A 20,963-nucleotide genomic window follows, 5' to 3' on the forward strand; every position below is an offset into this window, starting at 1 on the left:
GAGAATAAACAAAAATAGGCATGTTTTAGAGGGGATTGACACTTGGAAGAAGGAAATGGCATAGGCGAATTTTCTTTTTTACAGCTTTTGTCTATGCAAAGTGTGCAGGGTAGCTAAAATTCCAATACAAAACCAAGTCTTCCTGGCCTTGAAGCACCATAGGTAAGACTTGGGAGAATCACAGCTACTGGAGAGTGAGGCGTGAATATCAGCAAGGAGAGTTTCAGAAAGAGAGCCCTGGATTCTGCCTACAAACTCTGCCAAAATCACCTGCTGACCCCACATGTGTACGGTAGACAGTACAGCCAGATAATCAGCCTGATTTGAATTGCTCCAGGACAGAGTTTGTGGTTTGAATGCAACCAGGTTAATTGTCTGGTGAAACAAAAGTGAAGACTTTTGGAAGATTGTAACAGAACCTCTAACTACCATCAGATAAAATTCACAATGTCTGGCATACAATCCTAAATTACTTAACATAGAAAGAACAAAGAAAATGTGACCCTTTATAATGAGGAGACCAACCCTAGAAGACCTACCTGTTGGAATTACCATGCAGTAAACTGATGGATACACTTGTAAATTGGAAAACCCAGTAATAAGTTAGAGTACTTAAATTACCTGACTTCAAGACTCACCTTGAAGCCATAGTAATCTGTACAGTGTGATACTGACATAAAAACAGATAAGATAGCGCCACATAGATAAACACTGTGTGCCTATTTGATTTTCAACAAAGTTGCCAAAGCAACCCAGTAGGGAAAGGAAAGTCTTTCAACAAATGGTGCTAAAACAGCTGAATATCCATGTGCAAGAATGAACATGACTCCACCTTACACCAGTGAAAACAAAATAATTCTGGATAAATTGTAGTGTAATTAAAGCTAAAACTATAAAGCTTTTATAAGAAAATATAGAATATTTGTGACTTGGGGGTAAACAGAGAATTGTTCAAAGTATATAGAAAGCAGTGACCATGAAAGCTGCTAAGTTAGACTCCATCGGTATACAAAGCATCTTATTAAAATACATTGTTAAAAAATAAGTCAGAGTGGGAGAAAATATTTGCAAAACATTTCTGAAAGGATTGAATCTAGAATTTATAAAGATTTCTATAACTCAGTAATGGAAAGATAGCTTAATTTTAAAATGGACAGTAGTTGGCTACTTCACTGAAGATAAAGGTCCAGTAAAGAAATGGAAAAGAGTGTAATATCGGTAGGCTTCAGGAAAATGAAAATGGAAACCACAATGAAATACCACTGCACAATCATCAGACTACCTATAATTTAAAGACTGACCACACCAAATGTTGATGAGTCTTTGGAATAACCAGGAGCTCTCATACATTGAAAGAGGGAGGACTGTAAAATCGTACTTCCGCTCTGGAAAAAGATCTAGCAATTTATTGAAAAGCTAAACACGCATCTACCCGCTGACTCAAGATTTTCACTTCTAGGTATTTACCCGAGGAAAAAAAATCATATTTCTATAAAGTAACATATACTTTCTTGAATGTTCATGACAACTTTATTCACAATAATTAAAACCTGGCAACAGGTCAGGTGTCTGTCAGTATAAGAATGACTAAATAAATCATGCTTGTTCAAGTAATGGAAAACAACTCCACACACACACACACACACACGCGCGCATCATATACATTAACATGGATGAATCTCAGAATCATGCTGAGTCAAAAACCCAAAATAATATGTACCATATTCCATTCATAGACCTTCCAGAAGACACCACACCTATGGTGAAAAGATCAGATTAGTGGTTGCCTCTGGGTATGAGGGCATGGATGCCAAACATTGAGAAATGGACATGGATGATGATCTTGACAGGGTTGAGAAGTGTACAATGTATGCATCAGAGAAAACTCAAATGGTACTATTAAGATATGTGTTTCATGCTGTGTAAATTTCACCTAAAGAAAAAAAGAACAGCAAACTCTAGTTATATGCATTCTTAAGTGTCTAGATTTGTGGTATCTACAACTTTTTTTTTCCCTCTGAGACAGGGTCTAGCTCTGTCATTCAAGGTGGAGTGAGTGCTGTGGTGCAGTCTTACTGCAGCCTCCACCTACTGGGCTCAAGCCTCGGCCTCCTGAGTACTAGGAGCATAAGTGTGCACCAGCACACCCAGCTAATATTTTGTATTTTTGGTAGAGATGGGGTTTCACCATGTTGCCCAGGCTGCCCATGTACACCCTTATGTTTAATGTTCCAAAAAGTAAGAGATGGATAGAGAAGTTAAGTAGATACATGATAGAGCAAAGGAAGACCCAAATTGCAGAATCTAGCTGATGAATAGGGTGCTTACTCATAACTTTAATGGATGTTTGAAATTTTTTATTATACAGAACTCAGGAGAAGATGGAAAGCTTGTTCATGGAAGTATCTGAGAAGTTGGAATAAATACTTGGAAACTGTTGAGTTTTTCTTTTCTGAGATATTCCTCTCCAAAAGTTTGCTTGATTCTTTTGTTTTGTTTTTTAAGATGGGATCTCACGGTTACCCAGGCTGGAGTGCAGTAGTGCGTCATAGCTCACTGTGGCCTGAAACTCCTGAACTCAAACCATCCTCCTGCCTCAGCCTCCCAAATAGCTGGGACTGCAGGCACATGCCACCGTGCCTGGCTAATTTTTTAATTATTTTGTAGAGATGGGGTCTCACTTTGTTGCCCAGGCTGTTTGCTTGATTCTTAAGAACGTATAGGGATCCAGCTGTACAGAGCTTTCTGCAAACTTTCGTAATAGAATTAGTTGTTAAAATTGTACTTATTACATGAGCATCAAAGACCTTGGAATAAAGCTATTCCTCACATATCTGGACATATATTTGGACTTACTATGTTACTGATTAGGAAGACTTGGTATTAGTTTATTTTTTAAAATTCTGTTTCATGAGTGTTCTTATAAAATTATACAAATAACAGTACCACAGCATTGTGTGGTGAGCTCTAAGAGCTGTGTACAGCTTGGGTATCTGGAAAGTAGACAATGCTCTGTTGTGATTTGAAACTTAGAATGAAACCCTGACATACCAGAATGCATATTTGGTGACTCTGTTTGTTTTTGAATGGTTACTATTTCATTGCTACAAGATAAAATCGAAAAACATTTTCTATACAGAGTGAAGGTTTAAGCCAGTTAAGGACCCTGTTAAGCTGTCTCCAGATTTAATTACTGCCCAATTATGCCTTAATTATGAAGGAATGTGAGCACTTACTAGCTATTGTTGATGATTCAACCTTTTTGAAATAAATTTCTTACTATATTTCTTTTATATTTTCAATTTTTATTCAGGAATATCTTGAATTTTCAAGAGATAACAGCTTTTTGCATCTGTAATGCAGCAACTTAAAAAATCATTTGCACCTACTTGTTTCTCAATCAGGATTGTCTACATTTTGTAAACAAAACATAGGGAAGAGACTGGATTCTGAGGCAAATAAAAGGCTGTCATTCTTAATCATTGATTAAAAATTTAAGTTTAATCAAAGCAGTCACATTGTTTTCAGTGATGTGATAAATGACATTTAAACATTTGTAATTGAGTACTACAATCTATTTTGTGACTTTCAATTATATTTGTAGTGAAGATAAAATATACAGCCACACATAGTACTTGTAATTATGGAGACTTAAAAAATTATTACAATGATTAACTCTTCATTCCTGAGTTGTTTAAATCTAAACTTTTAAGTCACATATAAAAATGAAAGGATTATTTTAAGTAGAAATAATTATGGATGTATAGTTACAAATTACTCCCCTAGAAGTCTATATTAAATGAGTAGATCAGTAATCAAGAGCTGGAGCCTCAGGAAAGTTACTTTGTTGATAGTATTCTGCTAATTAACTAATTTTACTGAGTGTTCAGCATGCTTTCATCTTACCAAGGTGACAACTTAGGTTGTTATCCCTTTTGATTTGTTAAAAAAAAAAAAACAACACTGTTTAGGCAAGAAGATCAGGAAAAATAATAAATTAGTAAAACAATGGGGTTTATTACTTTTGATATTGGTTGTCTAACTGCAGCAGTAAATCTTGCAGATATGGTAGGAACAGTAAAACTGGTTTAAAGGGTTACCAGATTCTGTGATATGAGCCACCTTTTGCCCAAAGTTGGTGGTGGTTTCTTCAACTTAATTCTCACTACTTCTCTTTTCTTTCTCCATAACAAAGATGTGAATAAATATCTATATCCTTAATGCAAAAAAAGTAGTATATTGACATAAACATGATATCTGGATGATTGGAACAAAGTGCAAAACGTTAATTTAGATGTGTATATATGTAGGCGAGTGTATACTTTGTAAATTGTACACTAGATATTAAATGTTAATTTCAGTTTTCAAAAGTCAGCTTATTAGATGAAGAAAATCTTTGATGTGTTTTACTGAAATACTTATTGTAAAAGTTATTACTAGGGAAATGTGATAAGGATTTCTATTAGATTTATTACCAAGTCATCCTGTTAGTTCAGTGATTAATATACTGTATGCCAACAAATGTAGTTGCTGTATTAGTATGTTTATGACTTTAATAGCTGTTTTACCTCTCCTCCCCACATCTTTTTAATTCGAGCTAGATATATAAGCAAGAACATTACACAGTTGATGGGGGATAATCTGTCTTTAAGCAACTGTTCCATGCAAAGAACTTTGAGACTTTGCGTGAGATAACATATGTATGCTTGTTTATCTGTATATTGATGCAGGGACATCATTGTAGTTAGTTAATGGTCTGCTACATCTTATTTCAACATATTGTAATATTTCACATTAATTTGTTAGTAAACAATATCAAATTTGTTTAGGCAGAATTTATGAGACCAATTTTTGCTGATACTTTTCAATATATAAGAATTTTAAGAATATCCTGAAGTTACATGGTCAAATAAATTTAGGAAATGTTGAGCCAATGTGTTTGGGATATTGCTATCATTGTTATAATAATTTAATGATCTCTTTAGGATATGTTGATTTTACATAGCAAGTAGTCTAACATTTTCAGACCTATTTTCTATCCTTAGTACTTTGTAAACAGCTTGATGTTGTACAGGTTTATGTTTTTCACATTTGAGTAATGTACAGACATTTCTTGTGGACTTCCTTTAATATTATTTAAATGTATAGAAACATACTTGAGTGCAAACTTACGCTAACCAAAAGACAAATTTATACTCAGTTATATAACCCACAAAATTCCAATTAACATCAATTTAATAGGTGGTGGATACTATTTTTACATAACTTGCAGGTTACTTTGAGGTCCCTAATCCATTTAGTCTTACACAGTGCTTGATATAAAGTAGCTAGCTTATGAAGACAATTGTCATTAAATATTTGTTTGTAAGATGCACATTTTTTTCACTTTGAGATGCCCCTTATAAATAAAATTGAAAGAGGGTTTTCAAGTGTTACACAAATAATGTTGCATTTTAAAGTAGATAATCTTAGATTAGTGAAATTTATTGAGTGTGTAAAAGGCTTTTTATATAGTTGTTATAATCAGTGCTACTTCTCTAAAATTTTTCCTGTATTTGTTTCTTTTAATATTTTTTAGAAACTGGCCATACTTGCAAGTTATAACTTACACTTTTTATTAACAAAATGAAAACCTGGGAGATACAATTTTTCCCCAGTGTTATTTAGGATGTTATGATTTAATGTGACTAGGAATATTATAATCCACCTCTTGTACTATGAAAATACCAGTTGGATCACCAAATATGTTGTTTGCTGGGTGGTACACAAAGGTCTTTGGGAGCTCAGGGTGTTGTGGGGAAATACGTTGTGGTTAGACAGAATCTTTAAGGAAGAGTGGGTGATTAAAACTGCCTTATTAAAACCTACCAAAGGCATCTTAAAAATTGACCTCGTTTGCTAGACATATTAAAGAATTAGTAGTAAAGTTAAAAGGTGGCTAGGAAGGGGCAGTTAACATAAATGCACGTGGAAGAAAATTGGTACCAAAGGTTCATGTGAGACAGAAAGGACATTGTGTGAGAAAAGAATGATCAGGGCTCAGGCTGGCATGTTATTATGTGTCTCTTATAGTAATGCCTATACTGTGCTTTAAATGATGCAGTATAGGAAGTAATGTGCCTCTGATGTTTTAGAACCGTATCTTTTTATAGAAGTGTCAAGATGACATTGACTTGCATTTTATTCTCTGGCAATATTTTCTTCTGTTTTATTTTTACAATTTTGGTGAAAGGCAGTACACTCACATGGCTCAAAAATACGTATGTTTATGTATGTATACACATACAAGCATGCATATACACAAACATACATTGGAACCTCTCCCTTCCCACTCTGCACTTCAAGTAACTACTGTTAATGATGTATGTGTGTCTTTATGCATATATTAGCGAGTAATTATAGATCTTTTTACCTGTCGTTTTTTAATACAGGGAGTAGCATATTTTAGACCTTTCCATATCAATTCATAGGGTGCCTTCATCATATGCTAAATTGTCCTATGAATTTTTTGTTGGGACTTTTTCTGTTTTGGTTTTTACTTTTCTTTGCATTCTTTTGTATTTTTCCTTTTTTCAGGTAAAATTTTTATGTGGTGAAGTGCACAAATCATATATTCAGTTTAGTTAGATTCAACAAATGTGTATACTAGTGTTTTAAGATAAAGAAATTTCAATCATCCAGAAAGTTCTTTCATACTCTTTCCTAGTGGTTCTTCTGGAAACAATACTGTTGTTTTTCACTTTGAATTTGTTCTGCCACTTCTAGAGCTTCATGTAAGTGGAGTCATTCAGTGTAGATACTTCAGTGTTCAACTTCTCTTGATCAGAATATTCCCAAGATTCATCCATGGGTCAGTAATTCTTTTTCAAGATTGTTTTGCTATTCAAGATCCTTTGTATTTCCATATACATTTTAGATCAGCTTGTCAGTTGCTACAAAAATATTTTTGCTGAAGTGGTCACTGTAATAGATATAAAACAAATAGGCAACAATCGTTAGGGAATTAGGTCAGATGGACATCTTAGTATTGACTCATCTGTGAATATGCTGTATCTCTATATACTTAGCTTTTAAAAAATATCTTTGAGCAAAGTTGAGTTTGGGCAGAGTTCACAGTCACATTTTGATGTTTTTCCCTTGTGCCTTTCTTTACAGGGTATCTTCCTTCTTTTTTCAAACTCTCTGGCAGCCCCAAATGTGTCCTCTGATTCTAGGTCAGTAAAACTGCAGTTTTCTAAAAACAACCCCCCTGCAGTATTCTGTTTGAATTCTAGTTGCCCTGCCTAGCTGTGGCTGGGGAGTGCCCTTGGGTACACAGCCACAGAAATGCAGCTCTCATCCAGTACAGTTTGCAGCTTTGACAGGTGGACCTCCCTTCAGCTTTTGTCTGTTTTTGGTTTGTCTCCACTATTTTCAAATAGTTGATTATTTTGTTCAGAGTTTATCATTGTTATATGAAGGAAAGTTAGCCTAATTGAGGCTGCTCTGCCATTACTGGAAGTAGAACCTCCATTCTGTTTTGTGTATTCTTTTACTAATTGCATACTGTTTTAATTATTGAGAATTTATAATGTGCTTCAGAATCTGGTGGGACAGGTCTTTACTATTAGAATTTTTCTGGTCATACTTACTTGTTTTGGCTTATTACAGTATTTGGACTAATACCTGGATTTTAAAAACATTTATTTTTATTGAGATTGCATCAAATATATAAATTTGGTAGAATTAATACCTCTACGATGGTATCTTCCTGTGTAGGGACGTATGTTTTTCTTTTTGCTCAGTGCACTTTTGTGTTCTTTAGTTATGTTTAAAATGTTTCTTTGTATAGTTTGACACAGTTATAATTACATTTATCTAGATACTGCTTATACAACTCTCACTAAGGGGGATTGGTTCTAGGATTTCCCACTCATACCAGAATTAGTGGATGCTCAAGTCTCTGATATAAAATGGCATTGTAAGGCTGGGCACGTTTCTCACTTCTGTAATCCCAGCACTTTGGGAGGCTGAGGTGGGAGGATCGCTTGAGTTCAGGACTCAAGAGACTTTGTCTCTACAAAAAGTGTTAAAATTAGCCAATTGTGGTGACACACGCCTATAGTCCCAGCTACTCAGGAGGCCGAGGCTGGAGAACTTCTTGAGGCTGGGAGGTCAAGGCTGCAGTAAGCCTTATTTTAAAAATAAAATGGCATTGTATTTGCATATAATCTACGCACATTTTCTCATACTTTAAATCGGCTGTTCCCAACCGTTTTGGCACCAGGAGCCAGATTCATGTAAGACAAGTTTTCCACTGACTGTGGCGGTGCGGCAATGGTTTTGGGATAAAGCCGTTCCACCTCAGGTCACCAGGCATTAGTTAGGTTCTCTTAAGGAGTGCCCAGCTTAAAGCCCTCGCATTCGTAGTTCACAATAGGGTTCTTGCTCCTATGAGAATCTAATGCCACTGCTGATCTTCCAGGAGACGGAGCTCAGGTGGTAATGGTCTCTCCCCTGCTGCCCACCTTCTGCTATGTGTCCTGGTTCCTAACAGGCCGTGGACCGTTATCAGTCTGTGGCCTCAGACTTCTGCTTTAAGTCATCTCTGTATTCTGCATAATATGTAATACAATGTAAATGCTGTGTAAATAGTTGTTATACCATATTGTTTCTAAATTTTGTATTTTTCAATTGTTGTATTTTTTAGTTTTAAAAATTTACTTATTTTTACTACTTTTTGATCCACAGTTGGTTGAATCCAAGGATGTGGAACCCTTGAATACAGAGGGCTCTATGTTTTATTATAAATCGGCTTATTTTTTGAAATATTTTTTATTATGTAAACAGGCAATGATTTTACTAGCTAGAAGCAAATTTAATATTTTAAAATAAACCTACCAATTTTGTTAGGCATGATAATGATGGAACTGAGGCTTAAATATACCCTATGGCAGCAGTTGGAAAGTGGCCGAATTAGGGTTGAGGTCTAAATCTATCTGCCTCTAGATTGATTGCAAGTTCTTAACAGTTACTGTTTATTCTTCTCTGATTCCTTTCAAGGATTAAATAAAGTACAACTTAAACTTCATGCTCTATTTTAGATTCTGGTTCTCACATCAGTCCCAGAATAACTTGAGTGAAATGTTCTGATAGCAGAGCAGAATAGCCTCTTGTGCTACACTTTTGTTAATTATTTTCAAAGAATAGTCTCCTGTATACCATTTCTTTAATAAACTCAGACTCAGAAGTCTGTAGAATTGAGGTGATTCTATTGTGATTTAAACTACATTGTGCTATATGTTTCCAATAGATACTTGAAAATATCTTTTAAATAAACCATTAATGTCATGGTTTTTAAATCAGTATATCTTTGGAAAAAAGGGAAAGGTCTAAGCCTTAATTTACCTGGCTTTTTCTGACTTTTATAGTCTGGTAAATTTTGCAGCCTGAAAAAGCAAGAGAGTCTGTAAAATACTTAATGAGGTACTGGAAAATTTCTGAACAGGTTTTGTTTTGAACTGTCCGGTCACTGTAGCCCCCAAAGCAGGGCCTGATGTGTTCCTGCAGCCTGACAGCTATGTGACAGCACCTGTAGCACTAAAGCCAAGGATGCCAGGTGGTTCTGTTGCCTGGCCACAGGAAGCCAGCACTTCTCACCATTGCCCTTTGAACTGTTGATCCAGTTAAGCTCACTAACAATGTGTAAATTTGAAATTTAATCAATTGCTTGATTGATTTTCAAAAGATGTTTTGAAATACTCCTTTATCTGCATTGAAGTTTTGATGATCTTGTAACATGTAAGAAATGGACTTTTCAGAAAAGTACAACTTAGTATTTGAGACATTGGCTGACAAAGTTGCATTCCAAAACTTCGTTTTAAGCTCTCTTTCCCTTCTCCCACTGACCAGAAGTTACTCTGAAATGAAATAGAGGTAGGGAAAAAGGGAGAATTATCTCAGCTGCCCATATTCTGGAGAGAAATGTGGGAGAAAAATTTTAAGGCGGTATAGTAAATTACAGTGACTTCAAAGTCTATTTATTTATTCTAGAGATGAGAGCAAAATAATTTTCAGTAAAACTTAAAAATATCATGACCAAATAACCTGAAAATCTTAACTGTGGATATATGTCTATTTTTATTGGGATTTTTTTCTATATTAAAAATCAGTTGACATCTGTTTTTAGATAGTTTTTTTAAAAACTGGATTATAAAATGAAGCACTGTTAGTAAAGCTGATGGCAGAGGTTTTAGATCTTTTGAATACAGGAAAGTGGTAAGGGCATTCTAGGTATGATTCATTGAGCCAGAGGGCATTGGTGTTCACATTTTAAAAACATAATCATGACTTATCTGGAGTCACATGTTCCATTTTATTGGCTTCCTTCATATAGAAAATATAGTAACCAGCACTACATGCCTGTGAAAAAGTGAAGCAATTGTATATTTTCTGGGTGAAGGAAGTATTCTGTACATTCTCCATGTTTTACATCATGGTATTTTGAATAACCATGCTTCCATGTTCACATCAATTTTTTGTTTTTCAATTTATGCACAGCACTTGCTCTGAAATTTGGGGACTGAGTACACCAAATACGATAGATCAGTGGGATACAACAGGCCTTTACAGCTTCTCTGAACAAACCAGGTGAATATTCTGCCCTCTGTCGAATCCTAGAGATCTTGTGGGAGGGGGGTATATTTTGAAAGACCTATATGGGGTTGCTTAGTATAATTTTGCCTAGGATGTTTCCTTAATGTAAAATAAGGCATAGCATTTAAAATATCTGCTTGCCAGTATACAAAATATATTAAATGTTTCAGCTGATGTTTTAATCAATGCAATTCTAGTTTGAATCTTCGTTAAATTACTGTATCCCCTAAAGAATAATGATTTTGATAACAATATATTTATTTTAGCTTGAGATCAGATTATAATCTGTTGTTGGCCTAATTTTTAAGTAGATACATGATCAGTTTTGCTAAATTTCTTGTTATCAGAATCTCATCTTTATACTAATAAATACATATTTAATGAACCCCTTATATCACAATTAACAGTAGGTTAACTCATTTTTATGTTACTTTTTTAAATCACTTCATTCTCTTTTTTGCGTATATGGTATTTGTTCATTTCATCTCATCATATTCATCACCATCCACATTTATTTGTGAACTACATAAATAAACCTCAGTTCCCAAAACAGTCACAACTGGGTAAAGAGTTGCAGTAGTCTGAGGAAGTTACTATCACATCATTGTTGGTATTTATCATTCTTCACACTAGTTCCTTTTCTGACTATTCAGTCACCTCCAGAATTAATATCCTTAGAAGCATCTCTAAAATGAGTTTGATTTACTAAACATAGAAGTTGACAAAGTTTTTCAAGTATAACTGCATAAACTCTTTCTTAAAAAAATCAGTTTTTCCCAAGTTGTTAGCCTTTCATTGGCATTTGAGTCATTTGTGTGACATATTTATAAGAAACATCTGCTAGTGCTGCTGCATACTTTTATCAGATCCATTAAATAGTACATTTTTCTTCTTGATTCTCACTAAAACTAACTAGGTGGCTGTCATTCTTTTCTTTATGCTTTTACTGTACTAATTTAGCCCATTTGACTGGACTTTTTTTTTCTTTTTTTTAATTAAAGTTCCCTCCTTTCTTTTCCCCTTGCTTCCCAATAGGTCTCTTGATGGTCGTCTCCAGGTATCCCATCGAAAAGGATTGCCACATGTTATATATTGCCGATTATGGCGCTGGCCTGATCTTCACAGTCATCATGAACTCAAGGCAATTGAAAACTGCGAATATGCTTTTAATCTTAAAAAGGATGAAGTATGTGTAAACCCTTACCACTATCAGAGAGTTGAGACACCAGGTAGGAACATTGCAAGTTTTTTTCTTGGTTTTGAATTAAATGCCTGAACTTCAGTATATTTAAGTACTCTTGTGACCCAGGAAAATTTTAGTGTAAATTCTAATAAATTACCTTAAATTGTGCATATTATTTGGTGGTAATTAAAATTTTTTTATTTTAAAAAATTTTTAATGAGAAAACATATCTGTTTCTTGGAATAGCATATGATTTGGCATGAAAGTGCATATCCAGGAAATCCTGTAGATTGGCAGTCTGCTCAGAGCTATGCTGATGTGCTTCTACATGTCCCTGCTGCAGTAACTCATTTTCAAGCATTTTGCACTTGGAGTCCTTTTAGAAGTACTTTAATGACATCATTTGTATGTACACCGTTTAGTAAAGCTTGTAACAAGACTTTTCATTTAGTTAGCTGTCTACCTGAAACTATTAAAAAATATAGCAGTAGCTGTGTTTTTGGAAAATTTCCTATATCTTGATTTTACAGATAAAAGACATTTCCAATGGGGATTTGTGAACTTTTATGGTAATATACTATTACCAGGATCACATTGTTCCCAAAAGTTTGAGATAAATTAGAACTTGGAAATTTGGATAATAGACTACCTAAGTTAAAGCCATAATCAGATTTGTCATTTTCTCAATAACTAGTATATATCGAATAGGTGGACCCTAACTTTAAAAATTAAGCTACAACTTCTCTTCTTCTTGTTGAAAACTTTAAAAAAGGTTCCCCCACTCCCTTTTGCTCTTTGCCATTAACTTGGATTTCTTGAACTTTTTCAGTTTTGCCTCCAGTATTAGTGCCCCGACACACTGAGATCCTAACAGAACTTCCGCCTCTGGATGACTATACTCACTCCATTCCAGAAAACACTAACTTCCCAGCAGGAATTGAGCCACAGAGTAATTATATTCCAGGTATTTTTGCCTTCTGAATCTCCTAAAACTTGGATAGATACAAATTTTGTTCATAAGCATTCAAGTTTTAGTAAATTGTGGTTTCACTTTTTTAAAAATGCTTTTGAGTTTTTAATAGAAAAATCGGATTTGTTGGGTGATTATTTTGTGAAATGTATAAGCCTAGTACATTAAACAGTTTTGTTTGGAGAAGAGTTTTACTTTATATTTCATTTTCTTTTGCAGTGACTTTAATCAAAGTACTGTGAGAAGCAGAAAAGAAAAGATCTTAGTAAGTTTGTCTTAGTTGTTGAAGCTAAGCGAGATGCAGAATGTAAGCAAAACAAATGGTGTAGGAGAAAAGTACCCCCGAAACACATATAACTGAAAATCTACCCAGTGATCACTTTTTCTTAGATAACTTGGTAATATTTAACAGAAATACAACATTTCTATAAGAAATATAATACTTAGTTCTATAGACGTAGCAACACTTACATATTATACTGAACATCAGAAAACCTCTTTTAATTATGTTTCGTCTACATCTCAGTAATTCCTGATGAAAAATGAATTCAGCTACATGGTTCTCAAATTTTGTTCTGATGTATTATGTGATCCAGTAATACTCCACAATATGATATCTGGCCTTTTCGTTTTTTATGGTCGGAAGAGCGTCAGTTGGTATTTTTTTTGAGAACAACTAATACTTTGTTACTTTTGTTGCATGTTTTCCTTTTTGTTTGATTTTTCTCCCTAGCAGAAACAGCATGATGTTAGGATAAGGATTAAGCTGTAGTGTCTCGATTTCTTTCTTCCTTTTGTAAGATTCTTCTATTCCACTCTTATTTTATACACTAAAAATATGTAAGGAACTTAAGACCATTTACAAAATTCTTAAAATACAGTTTTAATACATTTAAACAATTACTTCTTTTATGTATCCATCATAGAAATAATGCTTATTCATTGAAGATAATTTTTAAAATGTAAGGAAGAAAAAAAGAAAAGAAAACTAAGATAAGTTTTTTTTTAAATCGCTGGTTTTACAGATGGGAAGTGGTTTTTGATTGTTTTAATGTATATTTCTTTGATTACTGTTTTATTCCAGAAGAGGATTTAAAGCTGCTTTTTGGGTTGCTAGGAAATACAAACTTACTGAAGTTAAGAGAGGAAGAGGGTGGGGTATAGTATGATATACTTGGAGGAGGAAAAACCCAGGACTATGAAACAGGGCAGTTGCTAGGTAGAAAAGGGAGTGGAGTTTTGTGAACGTTGATGTGGGGAAAGGGAGGCATTTTAAGTCGTTAGTGTGGAAATTAGTTATTCAGCCAGCAATGCTAACCTTAGATATAAGCATGCAGTCTTACAACACGAATATCCAGTAATTATTTGGAAGGATATTCACCAGAATGTTTAGTGGCTTTCACTTGTGAAGATGTTCGGGCTCATTTTTCCTTTCTTTTTTATTCCTTTAGTTATTTAGATTTGAGTATTTTATAAAGTAGAAAATCAGGAGTGGATTATACCCATTTGCTTTTCTGGACAGTGGGGCTTTATCCAGTTTCAAGCAGCAGCAAAACCAAAGGGTTCACGTTTTATTCCACTTAAAAGAAATTTTAACGTTTTCTCGAAAATGCTAATAGCTTTGTTATTTATTACAATAATGGAAAAAATAAACAGTAAGATAACGTACTTTAAGGTTCAGCATTTCTTTCTGATTAGATCTTTGAGATACAGGTTAAACTCAAAGCTTAGCACCGTTTAACTTTATTAGCTTTAACTTTTAAAATATGCATAATATATACACTTATTTTTATGTTCTTTATTGTTTGAGTATATGAAGATAGTTTATTCTTAGAATTTTTGTTTTAAAAATTTTGGGGTACTGACACTTAAATGAAAAGTTTGATACTTAAAGTTTGTGGTTAGTTTATTGAATAGATACTGTAAAAGGTTATTGAAGGAGACCCTTAACCTGTATCTTCTCTCCCTCTTCATTTTTTTTTTTTTTTTTTTTTGAGACGGTGTTTCGCTCTTGTTGCCCAGGCTGGAGTACAATCGTGTGATCTAGGCTCACCGCAGCCTCCGCCTCCTGGGTTCAAATGATTCTCCTGCCTCAGCCTCCCTAGTAACTGGAATTACAGGCATGCACCACCATGCCCGGCTAATTTTGTATTTTTAGTAGAGATGGGTTTCTCCATGTTTGTCAGGCTGGTCTCGAACTCCTGACCTCAGGTGATCTGCCCGCCTCGGCCTCCCAAAGTGCTGGGATTACAGGCGTAAGCCACCATGCCTGGCCTCTTTCTTTTGATAATTTTAAAATTCTGTTTGGATATGTGTCTGTGTTATCTTGAATTGCTCAAAACTGTTCAGCAGTGTAAATGTTAAACTGATGAAAGTCTTTTGAACTTATTTTTCCTCCCTGGAATTACAGTTGATTAAATTGTATACATGTTTTTATTTTACATGCAGTTTATTCAGCTATTCAGATAGCTTTCTGAACATAAATGTTTTATTCAGACAACATGTTGGAAATAACATATTAGAATCCTAATGGTTATTTTCAGGGAGCATTTTACCTCTTTATACAGTAGTCTGTATTTGAATTGAATTTTCCGCTTCAAACACTTAGACTTTACCGGTTAGGAATCCTTGGAGAAACATACTTTTTAGGTAGAATTCAGCCTGGACCAATCCAGAACCATACTCTACCATATTTTACCCTATAGAACTTAGTGTAAGTTGTAAGCCTGTATTATTGAGTACTTTTATAATCCAAAATCTTGTGTGTTTTTTAATTTTCTGAGTACTCATAAAATAACGATGTTCATTAGATTAAACAACAACAACAAGAAATTGTAGTTACTGATGGTTTTGCAGCCTGCTGATTCAGATCTGAAGCGTTTTTGAAGTTACGTTTTTGGCTCTTGCCCCAGAATATATACATATAGGAATGCGCAAGATACGTACGTAATGTGTATGTCCAGAGAGTAGGATTTTATTAAAAGTAGATGTTAAGGATTCGCCACAGAATTTGGACAAGATCCTGAATTATACACCCTCAGTATGCAATATTACTTTTTATAATAATGTTATATAACATTATTATTTGTTATTCGGAGTGATTCATTGGTTCTCTCTGGTAGCTGAGAGAAAAGGTAGTGAGATTATGTTGCAGTTATGCTTGATTTGTTTTAAACTTTTGTAGAAACGCCACCTCCTGGATATATCAGTGAAGATGGAGAAACAAGTGACCAACAGTTGAATCAAAGTATGGACACAGGTAAAAAAAAAAATGTCTTTGAAAATTCCTCAGTTATTAGATATACATTTCTTGTATTGTTTGAAATTCACAAAAGATGTTACTCTTAAATTTAGAGAAGTTGAGAAGCATACCAAAAAAGGTGATCTTCTATCTTGATTTAACATCTGAACTACCAAAGGGGTCCATGTTGTCACTGAAAAATTAATGTATGCTACTCTACAGAATAATTGTTATATTTTTTTATTAGAGTAAATGAAAATTTGAAAACATGCACGTGCTTTTATTTCTTTTTAAGTATTTGCTTCTGTTGAAAATTGTAGTTAACCCTATAACTAAATATTTCTCTGTGATAAAAGACCATAATTACTCAAATGACAGATTTTCAGAGGAATTTGGGGGTGAAAGATGGGGATCAGCTTTTCACTGCTTTTTTAACCTAATAGTGAGTTTTGAATTATAGTAGATTAATTTCTTATACTTATCTATCAACTCCAAACAGTGATGAAGAAAAAAATTAAAGCTTTAAATCACATCTTATGTAATAAAATGTGTAACTCAGCAGAAGTAATAAACTACCAGTGAAATCACTTTGATGTCATTGTAATTGTCCAGTTTGATTCATTTCACCTGTCTATATCTTAACTATTGGACACCTTAATATCACAACCTGACAAAGTATACCATCAGTCTTTCTCCACATCTTAACACTAATGCATTCTTGGTTATGATAATCTAAATTATTTTTAAATGGATTAACACTGGTGGGGGAGGGAGGGGTTACAATAATTCTGTTGTTGGAGTCCGTTTTTTGGACTCCCAGGTGAAGAAGTTTCTGCTGTAGCTAATCATACATCTGGGTGTTTAGGAGTACCAGATAACTAAGAAAGGGAGATAATCTAATGAACACTGGAAATAACATGTTATACATCTTAATGCAAATGATATTTGACTTTCCACATATGTTTTACTAAAATTAGATGACACTCTTCTTGAAGCAATAATATTCTTTTTTGCGAAAGCAATAATATTCTTTTGTGATGGACAGCTGTTACTGTGACATTTAAAAGTGAATGATAGGAAAACATACTGAACATCATAAACCACAGTGAGATACTACCTCATACCTACTAGATGCTATAATCAAAAAAGGACAATAACAAATGTTGGTGAGGATGTGGAGAAATTGGAGTCCTCATATATTGCTAGTAGGAATGTTAAATGGTTCAACACTTCCGAAAAGTTTGCTGTTCCTCAAAAAGTTAAATATAGAGTTAACATATTGTGGCCAGCTATGTACCCAAGTGAATTGAAAACATGTCTGCTCAAAAACTTGTACATGACCATTTATGCAGGTGTTATTCTTAATATTCAAAGTTAGAAACAACTCAGATGTCCATCAAATGATGAATGGATAAATAAAATGAGGTATGTTTCTACAATAGAATTATTCAACCATATAAAGGAATGATAGTATAGCATGACGTGTGGCAACATGGATGGACCTTGAAAGCAGTATGTTAAGTGAAATAAGCCAGAAAAAAAAGGCTGCAGGTATTCTAATTAGTGCACAGACGCCTATTCAACAATGTAACTGAAACACAGGAGGAGCAGTAATACGAGTATTCGTTATGTATGATAAATTAATCAAAGTACAAAAGTGGAGAATAAGCTGAATCAGCCAGTTAAAATAATTGCAGTGTTGGGGCTAACTTTGAACCCAACCTAATATTTCTGTTTCAGTGGAGCAATGTTACTGGCTTTCTGAATGACACGTTTAAAATTACTGTATGGCAATGGGAATTTGTGATTCATGAGATGCCAACAGTTGGTTTGGCTGCCAGCCTCTTACCCAGTATCAGTTTCTCTCTCGGGGCCATGGCAAGAAACACAATTCTGACTGATGCAGGGCTCCAATTTAGAACAGAGTTGGCCACCTTTCTAACTCTGGTTCATACCTTCCAGAGAGAAGGACATAATTAAATTCATCTTTCATAACCTGCTGTTAAAAATAATGAATTGAAATCTTTTAAAAGGGCAACCAGAGGATAAATTAGGCATAATAAGTAACTGTACGAACAAGCACTTGTTACTTTTTTCTTTTTTTTAAATTTAGATTTCGCTGGTCAAGACTTTATTCTTCCTTTATAGTCTTGTGGATATTAGAGATCAGGCTGGACATCCTAAGAAATTTTTAAGTTCGATTAACCTTTGTAGTATTGTATAATCAGTCCCTTTTCAAGTCATGATTTTTATGAACATATTTGTTCAAACGGGTATATAGAGAAATAGAATATAATAGATCATAAGATGTGGATTTCATAACTCACAATTCAGTTTTGTATCTTCTACATACGCTGTGCTTAGTCTAAGATACACAAAGAGACTTAAAGGGTTTTTTAATCTGCCTGTGTCCCAGAAGATAAAATGAGGTCCTAACCTCCAATACCTCAGAATATGGCCTTGTTTGGAAGTAGCATCTTTGTAAATGTAATTGTTTAAGATGAAGTCATACTGAAGTATGACGGGCCCTAATTCTATATGACTGGTGTCTTTATAAGATAGAGAGGAATGTGCCATATGAAGATGGAGGCAGGTAACTGGAGTTAGCACCTGCAAGCTGAGCAATTCCTAGGATTGTTGGGAAACCCAAAAGCTTAAGAGAAAGGCATGGAACAGATTCTCCCCTTGAGCCTTTGAGAGAGCATGGCTTTGCTGACACTTTGACTTGGGACTTATGTCCTCCAAAGGTCTGAGAAAATAAATTTCTGTTGTTTTAAGCCACCCAGTTTGTGGTATTTTGTTAGAGCAAGCCCTAAGAAGTATTACAGTGAGTATTACGATTTTGAGAGTATCCTACTAATATGTATACTTAATTATTTGTAAGTTATATACAGGCACTTCATGTACATTTAAAAATATATACAAAAATTAGAAATTGAAGGATGAGATTAAATAAGTAGAAAATACATTTTAATTTTTTTGTTTTTGTAAACTAGTAGTTTTGTGTACTTCTAGACAGTGTTCCCATACACTCCACTTACAAGACTTACTCCTCTTAAGTAAATGCATATAATCAAAATAGCATAGTGAGACTCTGAGCTAGACTACCTGAGTTTGAAATGTTCCTCCTACATATGCTAGCTAGGTAACCTAGCTTTTTAAATCTGTAAAATAGGGACAATAATAGCATTTAACTCATAGAATAGTAATAGGGCTAATATTTGTAAGGCATCTATGTGTTCCTAACCTGTAATAAGCACTGTATGAATGTAGTTAAGAGGAGTTAACCATTAAGAAAAAGGAAGATAGTGGATTGCACAAAGATTTGAAGGAAAGCGAAGAATTGAGATCCAGACACAGAGCACTTGATTTTTGTGGTTTAGGATCATCTCTATAATATAGGAAAGTAAGATTTTTGTCAAAAATGAGGGGTCAGGTTTGACAGCTTCAGGATAATAGTCTTAATAACAATGCCTTTTCTCTGCCATGTGCTAAACAGTTTTTGATGTAGATGTATAGCATGTCTTTCATTAGATAAATTTTTTAGTATTTTATACTTTTAGTGCTGTTATACACGTTTTTGTTTTTACATTTTTCCAGTTCCTAGGATATGGGAAATACTTGATTTTTGTATATTAATCTTTTCTCCTGCATTCTTGTTAAATTGACTTTTTGGTTCTAGAATTCTGTAGATTCTTGAGGTTTTTTGCATACACAGCCATGTCATCTATTGATAAGGACAGTTTTTTCTTTTTTTTTTTGAGACGGAGTTTCACGCTTGTTGCCCAGGCTAAAGTGCAATGGCACGATCTCAGCTCACTGTAACCTCCGCCTCCCGGGTTCAGGTGAGCCTCCCAAGTATCTGGGTTTACAAGCATGCACCACCATGCCCAGCTAATTTTTTGTATTTTTAGTAGAGATGGGGTTTCTCCATGTTGGTCAGGCTGGTCTCGAACTCCCAACCTCAGGTGATCCGCCCGCCTCGGCCTCCCAAAGTGCTGGGATTACAGCTGTGAGCCACCATGCCCGGCTGACAGTTTTTCTTTTTTTCCCCAGTCTTTATGCGTTTTTCTTTTTCTGTCCTAAGACCTACAATAAACTGTTGAAGCTATAAGAATGGACATTTTTTGCATTGTTCTGATTATAGGAAGAACACATTTCACAATTCCCCCTTTAAGTATGATGTTAATTGTGGATATTTTGGAGATTGTATCTGATTGAGGAAGTTCTTCTTCCTTTTTGTTCTTAATGTTCTTTTTTTTTTTTTTTGAGATGGAGTCTTGCTGTCGCCCAGGCTGGAGTGCAGTGGCGTGATCTCGGCTCACTGCAGGCTCCACCCCCCGGGGTTGACACCATTCTCCTGCCTCAGTCTCCTGAGTAGCGAGGACTATAGGCGCCCGCCACCTCTCCTGGCTAATTTTTTTGTGTTTTTAGTAGAGACGGGGTTTCACTGTGTTGGCAAGGATGGTCTCGATCTCCTGACCTCGTGATCCGCGCGCCTCGGCCTCCCGAAGGGCTGGGATTACAGGCGTGAGCCACCGCGCCCGGCCTGTTCTTAATGTTCTAATTGTGTTTTATAAATGGCTGTTGAATTTTGTCAGATGTTTTTTCTGTGTTTATAAAGAGGGTCATATAGTTTCATGGACTTGAATTGCTTTATTTTTGAGAATTTTTTCCATCTATGTTTATGAGAGATTGGTCTATAGGGTTTTTTCCCTTGTAATGTGTTTATTTTAATATCATAAAATGTGTTGGAAAGGGCTTTCTCCTGTTTTCTCAAAGAGTTTCTTTAAGGTTGGCATTATTTCTTTCTTAATTTTTGATAGGGCTGGGCACGGTAGTTCTTGCCTGTAATCCTAGCACTTTAGGAGGCCAAGGCTGGAGAATTGCTTGAGCACATGAGGTCAAGACCAACCTAGGCAACAAAGCAAGAC

General features: G+C 34.8%; 1 protein-coding gene across 3 annotated transcripts in view; it reads left to right on the forward strand.

The window, feature by feature from the left end:
• SMAD2 (SMAD family member 2) overlaps positions 1–20,963 on the forward strand; it is a 96,712-nt gene that overhangs the window by 56,701 nt on the left and 19,048 nt on the right. For 2 of the 3 annotated variants that reach the window (XM_032152370.2, XM_032152372.2), the window contains 4 exons: positions 10,540–10,629; positions 11,671–11,864; positions 12,648–12,782; positions 15,973–16,047. In XM_032152370.2, the coding sequence (XP_032008261.1) occupies positions 10,540–10,629; positions 11,671–11,864; positions 12,648–12,782; positions 15,973–16,047 (494 nt within the window). The remainder of the gene's footprint in view (positions 1–10,539; positions 10,630–11,670; positions 11,865–12,647; positions 12,783–15,972; positions 16,048–20,963) is intronic. The other variant, XM_032152373.2, reaches the window with a different exon arrangement.

This window comes from Hylobates moloch, unplaced genomic scaffold, assembly GCF_009828535.3.
Source record: "Hylobates moloch isolate HMO894 unplaced genomic scaffold, HMol_V3 SCAFFOLD_5, whole genome shotgun sequence".
Taxonomy (NCBI): Eukaryota; Metazoa; Chordata; class Mammalia; order Primates; family Hylobatidae; genus Hylobates; species Hylobates moloch.